The sequence below is a fragment of the Talpa europaea genome (genome assembly GCF_964194135.1).
Source record: "Talpa europaea genome assembly, chromosome: 8".
Classification (NCBI taxonomy): domain Eukaryota; kingdom Metazoa; phylum Chordata; class Mammalia; order Eulipotyphla; family Talpidae; genus Talpa; species Talpa europaea.
The window spans coordinates 121492537-121507287 of record NC_140075.1 but is presented as its reverse complement, the minus strand read 5'-3'; the positions used below and the strand labels follow the sequence as shown (position 1 = coordinate 121507287).

Below are 14751 nucleotides of genomic sequence, written 5' to 3'. Positions count from 1 at the left end.
GTGGTGAAATTATGGAGAATAATTTTTAATTTCCTCTATTCATTCATTCAAATATTTACCTAGGGGTTACACAGATTGTATTCACACGCATACATTGTGCATTGGAAACACAGCAGTGTACAAAACAAAGCCCCTGTCCCCATGGGGTGTGTGTCAAGTGACTTTACTATTTACTCCATGAAAATGTAGTCTTTAGAATTATACTACTGGGCCTCCCCGGGTGTCGCAGCAGTTGAGTGCTGGGCTGCGAAGCTGCCTGCAACATCTGCAGCGCAGGTTCCATCCCCGGCCGCCGGGCGAGGGTCCCACATGGCGCACAGACCTCTCCTGCCGCCCGCTGCTCCCCTCAGCAGTGTACTTCGTCAGTCTGCCTGCTCTGCGCCCCCCTCTGGCTCTGGTGAATCCTCTCACCCTCCCGCGCTTCAGACTGTACCCAGTGCTTGCATAAATAAATAAATAAATCTTTTTAAAAAATAGAATTATACTACTGGTCAGAATTTTAGATAAAAAGGCTTATGTAAGGTAAATATACATTTTCTAATTTACATGTTTTCTAAATTCAGCTTTTCATAAATGAATTTTTCCAGTGCCAGGCAGAGTTACAGAGACAATACTTTTCCTTCTACCACAAGTAAAGAAATACCGGAGCAACCCTACAATTCATACACATACAGAGCTCATCCCTCTGCTCTCTTCCCAATCTACTCACAACAAAACACCAACTCCTCGGCGACAGAGTGTTCTGCCGGCTTTGTTCTGTGTCACCCGGTCCCAGAACCTGGAGCGACGCCGCAACAGAGCTGGGCAGTATCTTCTTGCTGGATGAACGATAACACAGCTAAGGCCCTCTCTGGTCTAACCCACGCCTCTTCTCCTCATACAGGCCCAGCACTCTCCAAGCATGACCAACCCTCTCAGAGTGGTGTCCTTGCCTCCCCAGCATCTGTCACTATCTTGATGAAGCTTTCCAGGACTCTCCCTGCATCCCATCAGAATTTCTGAGGTAGTGTGCAACTAGGTTTCTATTTGCTCCTTTGTTCTAAACCATACTATTCCCCACCATAATGGCTCTTGCTTCTGAGTTCCTGGGAGAGAACGCTAACTTCACAGAGACTCAGTCTCCTCCCGGAGGTCAGGCACAGTCCTTGCCTAATCTGGCAGGTGAGATTCAAGCGCAAGTGACAGGTCATGCCTACGCTGAAGCCTGGAACAGCAGGCCTTCACACGGCCACCTTCCTTCCTCTTGAACCCTGAGTGCTGTCCTAAGACAGAGGATACAAGACCCCCGCCTGGCCAGGGAGCTCAGCCCTGATGGAGCCAATGAGTCCTCATGCTGACTTCATGAACAAGGGTTTTACTGGCCAAACCTAGACCGAGGCGATGCTGGTTAACCCCTGCAGCTAACCCAGCCTGACCGAACATGCACTCATGCAAGCATAACACAAAGCAGAAAGAACCCTGTATTTCCCTATTAGATTATAAACTCACATAACGGTCTAAAACACCTGATATTTGTCAAATTCCAGGAGAGTTAAACCTAGTGTATTTAATGCTTTCTTATAATGAAATGTAATGAACTTAACACCAAAATAAGTCTCTCAAAATAGAAGCAAGTTAAATTGCTTTTGCTTCTACTGGCCCTTTATTTTACCCATGCATCCATCAGCAACTCTAAAGAAAAAATTTATTCTGTGTCATAGCACTCAATCCTGATACTAAATATTTTAACCATTTTGATTTCTTGTACTGTCAGCCAATAAAGCCATGCATATAATTTTTCCTTCCTAAGGAGCCAACAATCAATCTATGGACAAAGAAACAGTCATGCTTAGGTAGCCACTTGGTGACAATCTGTGGTGGCCCAAACACAGAACAGTTTCTCGAAGCTGTTGGATTTAACTCTTGAAAACTAAAGGAGCCCTGACCCTCCCCTCCATGGAACTGAGCTGACACCATCTCGTCCGCCCTGAGGCGAAGTGTGTGCACCACTGCTGACAACACAGACTCAAGGCAAACTGGAAGCTATTAAATTCATTAAAGTTCATTTTCAAATTTTTAAAAAAGATTTATTTTTATACACGAGCTGGGGTACAGGCCAGAGGCACAGGAAGGTGAGAGCATTCACCAGAAACAGAGCGGGGAGCAGAACAGGCAGGCTAACTAAATACACTGCTGAGGGGAGCAGCGGGAGAAGCAGGAGGCGTCTGCCATGCCATGTGGGTATCTCACCGGTTAGCTGGGAATGGAACCCACGCTGCAGAGGCTGCAGACAGCTTCACAGAGCTGCGCTCAACCCATGGCACCACTGGGGAGGCCCTCATTTTCAAACCTCTCTTTAACTCTGAGGATGGACCCTAAACGAGGCTTAGCAGCACCCGAGGACATGAGCCTGAGTGCTGGCAGGAGCCCACAGGGCTTGCCATCCGCACAAGCTCTGACCCACACCCTCTTCAGAAGTTTTCAAATGAACGCACTCTGCTGCTGGAATAGCTGGTTATTCCTGGTCGAGGTCACTCATGGGAAACTTTCAGTGAAAGGCCAAGAAATACTGGGAGTGGAGCAAGCCCCGCGGTGCAACTTTCTCAGCGTCCTTTCCTCCCGTCACGACTGAGAGAAACCAAATGTGTACAGGGAAGGCGGCACAGCCAGGCACACGTTTGTTTTCCCAAACTTCCCTGCAGCCAGGGAGGCGCGACTCAGTTCTGGCCAGTGCTCTTTAGTCAAAAGCTACTGGAGGTGGGGTGGGGGGTTTCTCATAAAGGGGAACAGATACACTACATGCAGCCCCTTTCTCCTGCCATCATTGCAACCATAATAGCTGGAGGCATGTTGAGTTGTCCTGTAGCCAGATCGCAAACAGAAAAGATTTAAAAAGAAAAAATTAAGACCCACCATCTCCAACATACTGAACTACTGGAACCAAAGCTAGAAGCTGCCAGATTTCTTTTTTCTTTTTCTTTTTTTAAGATTTATTTATTCAGGGCCTCCCCGGTGGCGCAGCGGTTGAGCGCTGGGTTGCGAAACTGCGCGCGGCCTCTGCGGCGCCGGTTCAATCCCCGGCTGCTCCCCGGCCAACGGAGGAGGGTCCCACATGGCGCGCAGACCTCTCCTGCCGCCCGCTGCTCCCCTCAGCAGTGTACTTCGGTCCTTCTGCCTGCTCTGCTCCCCGCTCTGGCTCTGGTGAATTCTCTCACCCTCCCTCCCGCACTTCTGACTGTACCCAGTGCATGTATAAACAAAACAAGCAAACAAACCAGCAAACAAATAAATAAAGCATGCCTCTATTAAAAAAAAAAAAAATAAATAAAAAATAAAAAATAAAAAATAAAAAATAAAAAAAAAAATAAAAAATAAAAAAAAAAAAATAAAAAATAAAAAAAAAAAAAAAAAAGATTTATTTATTCAGGGCCTCCCCGGTGGCGCAGCGGTTGAGTGCTGGGTTGCGAAGCTGCCCGCGGCCTCTGCGGCGCCGGTTCGATCCCCGGCTGCTCCCCGGCCCCCGGAAGAGGGTCCCACATGGCGTGCAGACCTCTCCTGCCGCCCGCTGCTCCCCTCAGCAGTGTACTTGGGTCCTTCTGCCTGCTCTGCTCCCCGCTCTGGCTCTGGTGAATTCTCTCACCCTCCCGCGCTTCTGACTGTACCCAGTGCATGTATAAACAAACAAACAAACAAACCAGCAAACAAATAAATAAAAGCATGCCTCTATTAAAAAAAAAAAAAAGATTTATTTATTCATTTATACAAGAACTAGGGTACAGGCCAGATGCACAGGAGGGCGAGAGGATTCACCAGAACCAGAGCGGGGAACAGAACAGGCAGACTGACGAAGCACACTGTTGAGGGGAGCAGCGGGAGACTCATGAGAGGTCTGCGTGCCATGTGGGACCCTCGCCGGCCAGCGGGGATGGAACCGGTGCTGCAGAGGCTGCGGGCAGCTTCGCCGCCCAGCGCTCAACCGCTGCGCCACCAGGGGAGGCCCTACCAGATATCTTTTGTGAGAAAAAACAACTCTTATCTGTTCAATCTATGGTGCTCCATTTGGTCACTTTCAGCCAAAGCTCTGTCACAGGGGCCACAGCAACGTTAGTCTAAGAGGCAGTAAGAAAAACAAATGGGCACTGCCGCTTCACTGTGTCACACCTATTATTAGTCCTTCTGTATGTTTTAAAAATCACAGAATATAGGGCCTCCCTGGTGGTGCAAGGGTTAAAGACAGCACTAGCAAGCTATTGCCAGCCTCTGCAGCACAAATCTGATTTCCCGGCTGGGTTGGCCACGGAGCTATCCATATGGCGCAGCCGACCCCTCCTGTCTCCCCGCAGCAGTGTCTTTCAGTCTATCTGCCTGTTCTGCTCCCTACTGTCTCTAGTGAACCCTCTTGTATGCATAAATAAATCTTTTTTTAAAAATCACAGAAAATATGCAGCACTCCGTCTGCCCACCTGCAACTATGCAGGTGCCTCTTTTTACCAACTCTCTCCCTCTGCAGGGCAGCAGCTTTCTGGATGCCCATGACCTGTATCACGCCGGGACTTCTCTTCACTGACCTCCCTCAACAGGGCAGCTCTCCTCAAGGCCGCCCACCTGCAACCACGCCAGCCTCTCTCAGCAAACCTGTCCCTTTTGGGGCAGCTCTTCCTGCCCGCTGGTGTCTATGCAAGTGTCTTACTCTTCTGTCCCTTTCCCTAATAAACCTGCTCTTTAAATACATATATATATTAAAAAAAAACACAAAACATAAATCATTGTATAATCAGATGATACAACTTTTCATACCTTCCAACACACATACACCAGAATTTTTCTTAATTTTCAACATAATAAATGGTTCAGGTCTGCCCTTCTATATATTCAGTAAAGCACCAACTTGAAATTTAAGAAGCCTACTTAAGAAGTCAGGTTTAAAAGTTTAAAACAATTTGACTCTTCCTGAAGTTTCTCTGTAACACACAGACCTGCTCACACATCCTCTCTAACCCTTAAAATAACAAGCCACCTCCCTTTAACAAGCGGGTAACACGTGGGCAGGTTTTTCAAATGCAAAATATTGAGAGCCAAAATGTGATAATAAAGGTGCTGTCCTGTACGTCAGAGAGTTCACAAAGTTAAATTTCATTTTGAAAACAGGTGGACATTTCATAGACTGCAGAAAAAAATATTTGGTAAGACGGAACACCCTCTGATTTTAAAAAGTCTTAGCAAACTAGGAACTGAACTTAATTTGATAAGTCATAGACTAAAAAACCTTTAACAAATGTTATACTAAACCGAGAAACTTTAGAATCTTTTTAAGATCAAAAACAAGACAAAGATGGGCCTCTCCTGGTGGCACAGTGGTTGAGCGCTGGGCTGCGAAGCTGCCCGCAGCCTCTGCAGCGCCGGTCCTATCCCTGGCGAGGGTCCCACATGGCACGCAGACCTCTCCTGCCGCCCACTGCTCCCCTCAGCAGTGTATTTCGTCGGCCTGCCTGTTCTGCTCCCCACTCTGGCTCTGGTGAATCCTCTCACCCTCCCGCGCTTCTGACTGTACTCAGTGCTTGTATAAATAAATAAATAAATCTTAAAAAAAAATAAAAGACAAAGATACCTATATCATTACCAATATTTAACGTAATACTGGGGGTCATAGCTAGTACTTTAAGAAGTTATGAGTATCAGAAGGAAAGAGATAAAACTCACTATTTGCTGGTGATACGATTTACCTGCAAACATCAGCATCAGAAGTACCACTGGAGCCCAGGAGAGCTTGGCAAGGTAATAATTTATCACAAAATTTTAAAGATAACCATTTATGGGCCTCTCTGGTGGTGCAAGGGTTAAGACGCAACCTGTGAACCAGTCCGCAGCCTCTGCAGCACCAGTTCAATCCCCAGCCGGCAAGGGAGCAACTCACACGGCACAAGGGGGAAGGAGGCGAGACCTCACATCACATGCAGGCAGTCCCACTGGTTTACACACTCACTCCACGTGCCACTAATGTGGGGGGCAGGGCGGGGGGAAGGGGGGAGATGGCTTTAGCTGCCTGACACGAGTGCTAGCAAATTTTTTTGAATATTTATTTATATATACAAGAGTTGGGGTACAGGCCAGAGGTGCGGGGGGTGAGAGGACTCTCCAGAGACAGAGTGGGGAGCTGAATAGGCAGATCCACTGAAACGCACTGCTGAGGGGAGCAGCAGGGAGCAGGAGGAGTCTGCTGCGCCCTGTGAGCAGCTCCCTGGCCGGGGGTGGTGCAGTGGCTGGCGACAGCTTGATAGTGTGAGACGGAACCCCTACGCCACCAGGGAGGCCCAGCAATTTCCTATCTTTAAGCTCTCGAATGGGGGGGTCCCTTTCAACTCTCTGTCTCCTTCCATCCCTAACCCTTAACTTAATTTTTACAACAAAGGCCTTGACGGTCAGTTCCTTGTGGGCAAAAACTGTCTCATCTCTGTATCCTCGGCACCCAGGACTTGGCGACCAGCAAGTGTGAAACTGTCAGGCAAACCAACAGCTGCACAGAACTGTCTGGCTAGAGCGTTACGTCCACACAGGTGAGCCGTCAGAAGTAAGAAAACAAGCGGGGTAGGTCAAGGACACTGAACACAAACCTGCGTCTGCAGTCACCTAGTTTTTTAGACTAACACTACGCTGAGAGGGGTCGGTGCTCACAACGCCCCATCACACAGCGTGGCCGGGTCAGCGCTGCACAGGTGCTCCTCTCTCTCCTCGCAAGCACCCCTGCACAGATGATGTTATCCCCTCCTGGCCATCAACTAAGTGGATGACGGACAAGAGAGAAATCTGTCCAGGATTAAGTTATTTGAAGGCCGGTTCCAAATGCAAGTCTGTAACATTAAATCCCAATTGCTCTTTAATGCTGTGTCACTTCTACCTTGTTCCACATGACTCTACCTCAGAAATGTCTCCCTCAACCACAGCCTTAGGCTCCTGTCTTTATTTCTCACTTCCAAGCCCTTGTACTCTTTCCATCAAGCCTCCCTTTAAGAAAGCAGTCTGAGGGGCCTCCCTGGTGGCGCAGGGGTTAAGCCTCTAGTTATCACACTATCGCCAGCCACTGTGGCCTGAGTTCAATCCCCGGCCAGGGAGCTGACCCACAGGGCGCAGCAGACCTCTCCCGTCTCTCTGCTGCTCCCCTCAGCAGTGGGTTTCAGTGGATCCGCCTGTTCTGCTCCTCACTCTGTCTCTGGGGAGTCCTCTCACCCCCCGCACCTCTGGTCTGTACCCCAGTTCTTATATGCATAAACAAATAAATCTTAAAAAAAAAAAAAAAGCAGTCTGAGGTTTTAAAGAAGTGATGTCACTGGAATAAACGAGGAGAGCTGAGAAGCCCAGTACCAGAGACCATTAACTTTACTGAGGACCAGCACTGACGCATGCACCGCTGTGTCGGGCACCGCTTTAAGTGCTTCATCCATAGCCCCTCACTTGGTCACTGAGTCAACCGAAACTTACTGGTCACCAGTAGCAGAGGACCAGCACGTTCCAGTCAGCTGGTCTAATATTAGTGAACAAAATAAGTATTTTTGTTCCCACGGTACTTTCAAAACACACCAGTAGAAATCAACAAGACGCAAAAAGCGTATCAATTCTATAGTAACGTTAGGAGGTAATAAATGCAATGGAAGATCGGATCCAGAGAGACTGGCAGGGTCACAGGTGGTCAGAGCCAGCCTCACTCAGGTGACATTTAAAAAGAGGAGGAGGTGAGCGTTAGTCATGGGGGTGTCTGGAAGAAGAGTTCCCAGTGTCGACACTGCGGCCTAACAGCAAGAGGACAGACACCCGGGAATGAGCCGAGTGCAGGAGGAGAGGCAGAACAGAAGGACAGACGCAAGGGAAGCCAGAACAGGGCAGGTTTCCTCCTCACAGCAGTCCCGTGCGGTTTTACAGAGGAAGCTCGATCCTATTTCACAGACGAGGCACACAGGGCCCAAAGAAGCCAAACAACTTGTCCAAGGTCATGCAAAACGCTAAGTTCAATGATAACCCCCAAAGGTTACTATTACAGGGGTTTCAGACCATAACCCCAAAGTCTTTGACACAGCTTACTTATAAGGAAGGTGCATGCCTCTCGTGCCTGTGACAGGGTGCCCGGGACTGCTCTAACCAAGAGAAAAATGGCAGAACGACTGAGAGACTTCTGAGCGAGGTCATCAAGGCAGGGAGCTTCTGTCTTGTTTGCTGAAATATGAAGCCACCTCGGAAGAAGTCCAATCACACTGAGGCCTCCAGGCCTGTGTAGCCTGTGCTGCAGCTAGAGCCAAGAGTCCCAGCAGAGCCCAGGCTCCTAACCATACCTGCCAAGGCGCCAGATAAGTGGAGTGAATTAGCAATCAGGATGTGGATCTCCTGACCCAGGTGTTCAACCTCCCCAATCTTCGAGAGCCCCCCCAGATTGAGGTCTCAGACATAGTGGAGCAGAGATAAGTCATCCCTATCAAATCCTTACAATCTATGAATAGCATAAAATGATGGCTATTTTATACCACCAAGTTGTGGGGCTCCATGTCTCGCAGGGATAACTGTACAGTAAGCAGAAAGTAAATGTTAAGGACCTGAACTCAACTAGTACAAAATGGAAAAAGAAATTCAACACATGACCACGCCATGGGGGAAGTGCCTCACCACTAAGTGTCTTAAGTGTGTGTTACGATACAGATGCCGGCCTCCTCTAAGACGAGGCAACATAAGCTCCTTTAGTTCAATTCACTAGTAAAGTTAACAGCTACTCCTGGGCCTACATCGGGCAGGGCTAGGAAGATAAGGCGAGGCAGAAAGCGCATGGAAATAGAATGTGATCAACAACAAAAGGTGCTAGCCTCTGTTGACATGATTCTTCTGGATAAAGAGCTATAAAAAGGGTGAGTTAGGCATGAGTTTAGGTCTGTTCCTCTCCAGGATTCGCATTCTAGAATCTGCTATCCAGGCCTCCCTGGTGGCGCAGGTGGTTGAGCGCAGCACCGTGAAGCTGTCCGCAGCCTGTGCGGCGCTGGTTCAATCCCGGCCTGCTGGGGGAGATATGGCGCAGCAGACCTCTCCTGTCTCCCTGCTGCTCCCCTCAGCAGTGTATTTCAGTCTGTCTGCCTGTTCTGTTCCCCACTGTCTCTGGTGAGTCCTCTCACCCTCCCACGCATCTGGCCTGTACCTCGGTTCTTGTATAAATAAATAAATCTTAAAAAAAAAAAAGAATCTGCTATCGTAGTCAATGAAGTCACAAAGGCACTTACTGCATAAAGAATGAGGTTATATAAAATTCTGGAATAAAAACCTTGCATTCAATTTATTCAAATTTCCTACTGAATCTATCAATACAGATGTTCATGTAAAATGCCCATAATACAAACACCACAACTGCTGCTTTTGAGCCTCCACAAAGCAACGACACTGCGTTCAAGCTTCAACTCTGAACACCAAGATCCCATGTCACCCACAGATGCAATGCCTTACCCAGTCTCCATACAGTTATGTGACACTTTAGGTAGGGGAGTTCAGAGCGCACTCTAGGCTGAAGGAAAGCGTTGGACCTCCCTGCCGCCTCCCTGCCCTGCCCCCCCCCCCCAAAAAAAAGCCCCTTTCTTCCAGGGCCCACTTCTGCCCTCTCAATCATTCTGTACAGGCAGGTGCACACGGGTCTGCGTAAACCCCTTATTACTGCTTCCAGACTAACCCAAGCACATTCTTTACATACTTGTCTCAGATGACATTAAAGCTGGGAGATTCCCAGGAAAGAGACTTGTTTTCTCCTTCAGATTTAATCTGAAAGTTTAAAATGGACAAGAGACAGGTGAATTTCTGCTCTCATCCTCCCAACGGTGATCATTAGGGGACACTCGCTGTTACTTCCAACTTGGAAACAATCCCAGGGGTAAAACCTGGCTGTATCTTAGAATTCAGAGCAATCCTCTCCGAAGTAACAGGTATTATCAGTTTATATTAAACTGTGTGTAAGTCACAAGTAGTTAAAGTATAAATAATCGTGTGCTACATAATAAGGGCAATATTATCTACTGACTGCAAATTTCCACTTTCGCCTAATTTACATACAGAAAAACAATCCCCAAATTGAAAACTATAAGATCTTTTCCCTAACACTTTGACCCAGCTAAAAATAATTCTTCAGCGATGAATTTTCTTGAAAAGGCCCACAAACCTTCATTCAAGCTGTGCCTTAAAAAAGCAAAGTAGAGGTCCTCCCCCGTGGCACAGCAGTTGAGCGCTGGGTTGCGAAGCTGCCCGTAGCCTCTGCAGCGCCAGCTCGATCCCCGGCTGCTCCCCAGTCACCAGAGGAGGGTCCCGCATGGCGCGCAGACCTCTCCTGCTGCCCACTGCTCCCCTCAGCAGTGTACTTCGGTCCTTCTGCCTCCTCTGCTCCCCGCTCTGGCTCTGGTGAATTCTCTCACCCTCCAGCGCTTCTGACTGTACCCAGTGCTTGTATAAATAAATAAAGAAATCTTTAAAAAAAAAAGCAAAGTAGGGGGCCTCCCCAGTGGTGCAGCGGTTGACCGCTGGGTTGCAAAGCTGCCCGCAGCCTCTGCAGCACCAGTTCGATCCCCAGCTGCTCCCCGGCCACCGGAGGAGGGTCCCACATGGCGCACAGACCTCTCCTGCCGCCCGCTGCTCCCCTCAGCAGTGTACTTCGGTCCTTCTGCCTGCTCTGCTCTCTGCTCTGGCTCTGGTGAATTCTCTCACCCTCCCGCGCTTCTGACTGTGCCCAGCGCTTGTATAAAATAAAAATAAATAAATAAATCTTTAAAAAAAAAAAAAAAAGCCAAGTAGGGCCTCCCTGGTGGCGCAAGGGGTTAAGCACCACACTATGAAGCAATCTGCAGCCTCTGCAGCACGAGTTCGATCCCCAGCCGGCCAGGTAAGAAACCCACATGGCGAGGCAGACCTCTCCTGTCTCCCCGCTGCTCCCCTCAGCAGTGTATTTCAGTGTTCTGCCTGTTCTGCTCCCCACTCTGTCTCTGGTGAATCCTCTCACCACCCCCCATCTCTGGCCTATACCCCAGCTCTTGTATGCATAAATAAATAAATCTTAAAAAAAATTAAATGAAATCATATATTTTAAATGGGCTATTACAGTTAAGTACTTAGTACTACTGTCTGATATGGAGTAATGCTTAGCAATGTAACTATCTTTATTATGCATAACCACGCTTTCTTATAAAGAATCAGTTTTTAAAAGGCACAGAATCTCAGCATTATTTTCTGCTGGAAATCTCTCTACAGTTCCAGTACAATGTGAAGGAATACAATTTGGGTGGAAAGCCTCTCCTGAACACAAAGACACCCATTCTTGAAGTGTGGCCCCTGGGGGCAACGTTCCCTAGGAGCTTGTTACATGCCAACTACAGGGCCCCCAACCAAGGCTCAAAGCCTAGGGGCGTGACCCAGCAATCTGCACGTCCATAAGGGCTCCAGTTGATTCTACTGTTTGCTCCAGATGGGGAGTTTAGAAACCAGTTTCACAGAGCTCAGGGATGTTTGTTCTGCAGGGATGGGGAAGCCCTGAGGTTGGAGTAAAATGGCTTCTGAGTTTACCCTCTAAAGCACCATGTGAAGTGTCAGACACACACCGGGTCATATCTGAATAGGTTAATAACAATCTCATAAAACAGATGACGAGGGCCTCCCTGGTAGCACAAGGGGTTGAGATGCAACCCATGAAGCTGCCCCCAGCCACTGCAGCACGAGTTCGATCCCCGGCCAGGGGGATACCCACATGGCGCAGCAGACCTTTCCTAACTCACCACTGCTCCCCTCAGCAGTGTATTTCAGTCAGTCTGCCTGTTCTGTTCCCCACTGTCTCTGGTAACTTCTCTCATCCCCCACATTTCTGTCCTGTACTCCCAGCTCTTGTATGCGTAAATAAATAAATCTTTAAAAAAAAAAAAATTAAGTGCACGGCGAACACACACCAGGAAAATATTAAATAACTGGCAAAGCTCTGGGTCCTCCAGTACACTGACAAGTAACCCAAGCTTACAAAGTATGATACACATACACTTTGGAATTAAGTGAAACATTCATTTCCATGGCTTTTATGGTATACAAAAAGAATTTATTCACACCTTTATATAAACTGTAGAACATAAATTGCAGACTTTTTGTAATCTTTAAAAAACATTTTATTTCACGTTAACCAGCTACATGGACCCAAGCTGTATTTTCATTTGAACAAAGACTTATAAAAGTAGACAAATGAGGAAATTTGAACACTGGATAGCTGATAAGAAGAAATTTTGATTTTTACTTTTTTTTTTTTTAAAAAAAGCAGCTTTGGGGGGCCTCCCTGGTGGTGCAGGGGGTTAAGACGCAACCTATGAAGCTATCTGCAGCCACTGCAGCATGAGTTTGATCCCTGGTCAGGGAGCTACCCCCATGGCATTGCAGACCTCTTCTGACTCGCCAGCTGCTCTCCTCAGCAGTGGATTTCAGTGGATCTGCCTGTTCTGTTCCCCACTCTGTCTCTGGTGAATCCGCTCACCCTCCACACCTTTGTCCTGTACCCCAGCTCTTATATGCATAAATAAATCTTTTTAAAAAGGTGGGGGGCCTCCCTGGTGGTGCAGGGGGTTAAGACACAACCTATGAAGCTATCTGCAGCCACTGCAGCATGAGTTTGATGCCTGGCCAGGGAGCTACCCACATGGTGCAGCAGACCTCTCCTGTCTCCCTGCTGCTCCCCTCAGCAGTGCATTTTGTCAGTCTGCCTGTTCTGTTCCCCACTGTCTCTGGTGAATCTGCTCACCCCCCACACCTCTGGCCTGTACCCCAGTTCTTTTATGCATAAATAACTAAATCTTTAAAAAATAAAAAAGTGGAGGGACCAGGTTGGACCCGTCACTTCTCTGAGCCTCAGCATCCTCATCAGGTCAGACTGTCTGACCACACCTTCTGAGTTACAAAATTATTTGATTACTATCTTTCATGTACCATTCAGCTAAAGGGGTATTTGTATTTGGAAATCACAAATAAAAACAGAGTAGTTTATCAGGATGAATACAGCCTTTCTGCAAATTATCTGCGTTTTATTATTCTTCACCTATAAATGACAAGCACGTATGATTACTTATAATTTAAATAAGACTTCTACAGTGAGCCAAATGGAAAATCTCAAAAATAGACAAAGATATTAACAGCCATAATAGCTAAAATGCCTATTAACTGGGTGAATGGATTTTTAAAAACTGGTACATCCAAACTACTCAGCGATCAGAAGGATTCAACTGAGACAGACAAATACATCTGTTAACCTCAAAAGAGTTATGCTAACTGAAAGTGATTCCCGTTTATAACATTCTAGAAAATGTAAAACTAGAGATAACACAGGACTGGGGGCGGGTTAACTGTGAGGGCCTGGGGGCTTTTCTGAGTAAAGGAAAGGTTTTTGCCTCCCGGCGTGATGGTGGTCTCTGGTGGTCTCTTAAGAAGGGTCACCAGAAGCGCTGCCCACTCGGGCTGCACCGTCACCCCCACCGGGCCGCGCGGCAGGCACCCCGGGACACACACAACTGCGCGGGACACCAGGACAGGAACTGCTGAAATGGGTGCAGGGCCTCGCCACGAGCTGGTCTTGTCACTTCACTCACATCCTGCGAGAACGAAGGCGCGCTCCGCGGGCAGCGCGGTTTAAAGACTAAAACTGCCGAGTTCCAAGAACACAGACTGTGCAGCAACTCCCAGTGACTTCGCCGGCGAACAAGGAGAAGACCCGGGGGGGCCCTCATGCTCCAGGCCTGCTCGGGCTCCCCGGGATGCGGCCTGGGAGGCGCCGGCTGCAGCCACCAGAGCAGGACCGGGGCCCAGGTCGGGCTCCTCGGGACCCTGGGGACCCCGTGTCCTGTGCGTACAGCCTCGGGCGGGCGGGCGCAGACCCGGTCTCCGGAGCGGGACTCGCCCGGTGGCCCGGCCGGCGGCGGCCCCGGAGGGTTTAGACCAAGCGGCGCTCGACGGCTCGGGCCGCGCGGCGGTGCCCGCCGAGGGCGCAGGACGGCCCGCAGCAAGCGCTCCCGAGCGCGGCCCTCTCGCCAGCAACCGGCTCCGGCGCTCCCGGCCACGGGCGGCGAGGCCCCCGGGCCGCCACCCGCCCACGGCGGGGACTCCGGCCGGGCGGCGCCGGGCACCCACAGCGCCAAGGCCCCCGGCGCGCCCCGCGAGCGGTCACTCCTCCCGCACGCCGCCGGCCCGCGCGCAGCTCCCGGGCGCAGGGGCGCAGGGCCGGGCCCCTCCCGCAGCCAGCGGGCGCGCGGCGCGGCGAGCCGGCCCGGCGGGGAGCCGGCGGGCGGGCGCCTCGCACTCGGCCGGCCCGGCCCTCCCGGGCGCCGTCGGGCCGCGCGGCTCCTCCACCGGTCGGCGCGGCCCGGAGCCCCCCACGGAGCCCGGGCCCCCGCGCCCGCCGCCCCCGCGCCCCGGCCGCCCGCCCGGCCACTCACGTTCTCGGCGTCGCGCTCGTTGACCGTGGGCAGCGGCGTCCGCGTGGACATCTTACTCCACTCGCGGCGGCGCGACGCGGGGGAAACAGCGGCCGGCGGCCTCGAGCGCCCGGCGGCCTCCGCGGCCGTCTAGATGCCGGGCCGGGCCCGGGCCGTGCCCCGGCGGGCCCCGGGGCTCATGCTCCCCCGGCCGCCGAGCGGCCCCGCGGGCTCCCCGCGCTCAGGGCGCCCCGCGGGCCTCGCCTCCGCTCGCGCGGCGGCTCTCAGCGGCCGGGCCTCCACGCAGCGCCGCCGGCGGCCCCTGAGGAGGCGG

The 14751-nt window shown here is 50.4% G+C and overlaps 1 protein-coding gene across 7 annotated transcripts in view; it reads right to left on the bottom strand.

The window, feature by feature from the left end:
• Positions 1 to 14489, bottom strand: part of MARK3 (microtubule affinity regulating kinase 3) — a gene marked incomplete at both ends in the record, with an annotated part of 72447 nt that extends 57958 nt beyond the window's left edge. For all 7 annotated transcript variants that reach the window (XM_084240556.1, XM_084240557.1, XM_084240559.1 and 4 more), the window contains one exon: positions 14439 to 14489. In XM_084240556.1, the coding sequence (XP_084096682.1) occupies positions 14439 to 14489 (51 nt within the window). The remainder of the gene's footprint in view (positions 1 to 14438) is intronic.
• Positions 14490 to 14751: the final 262 nt, after the last annotated feature.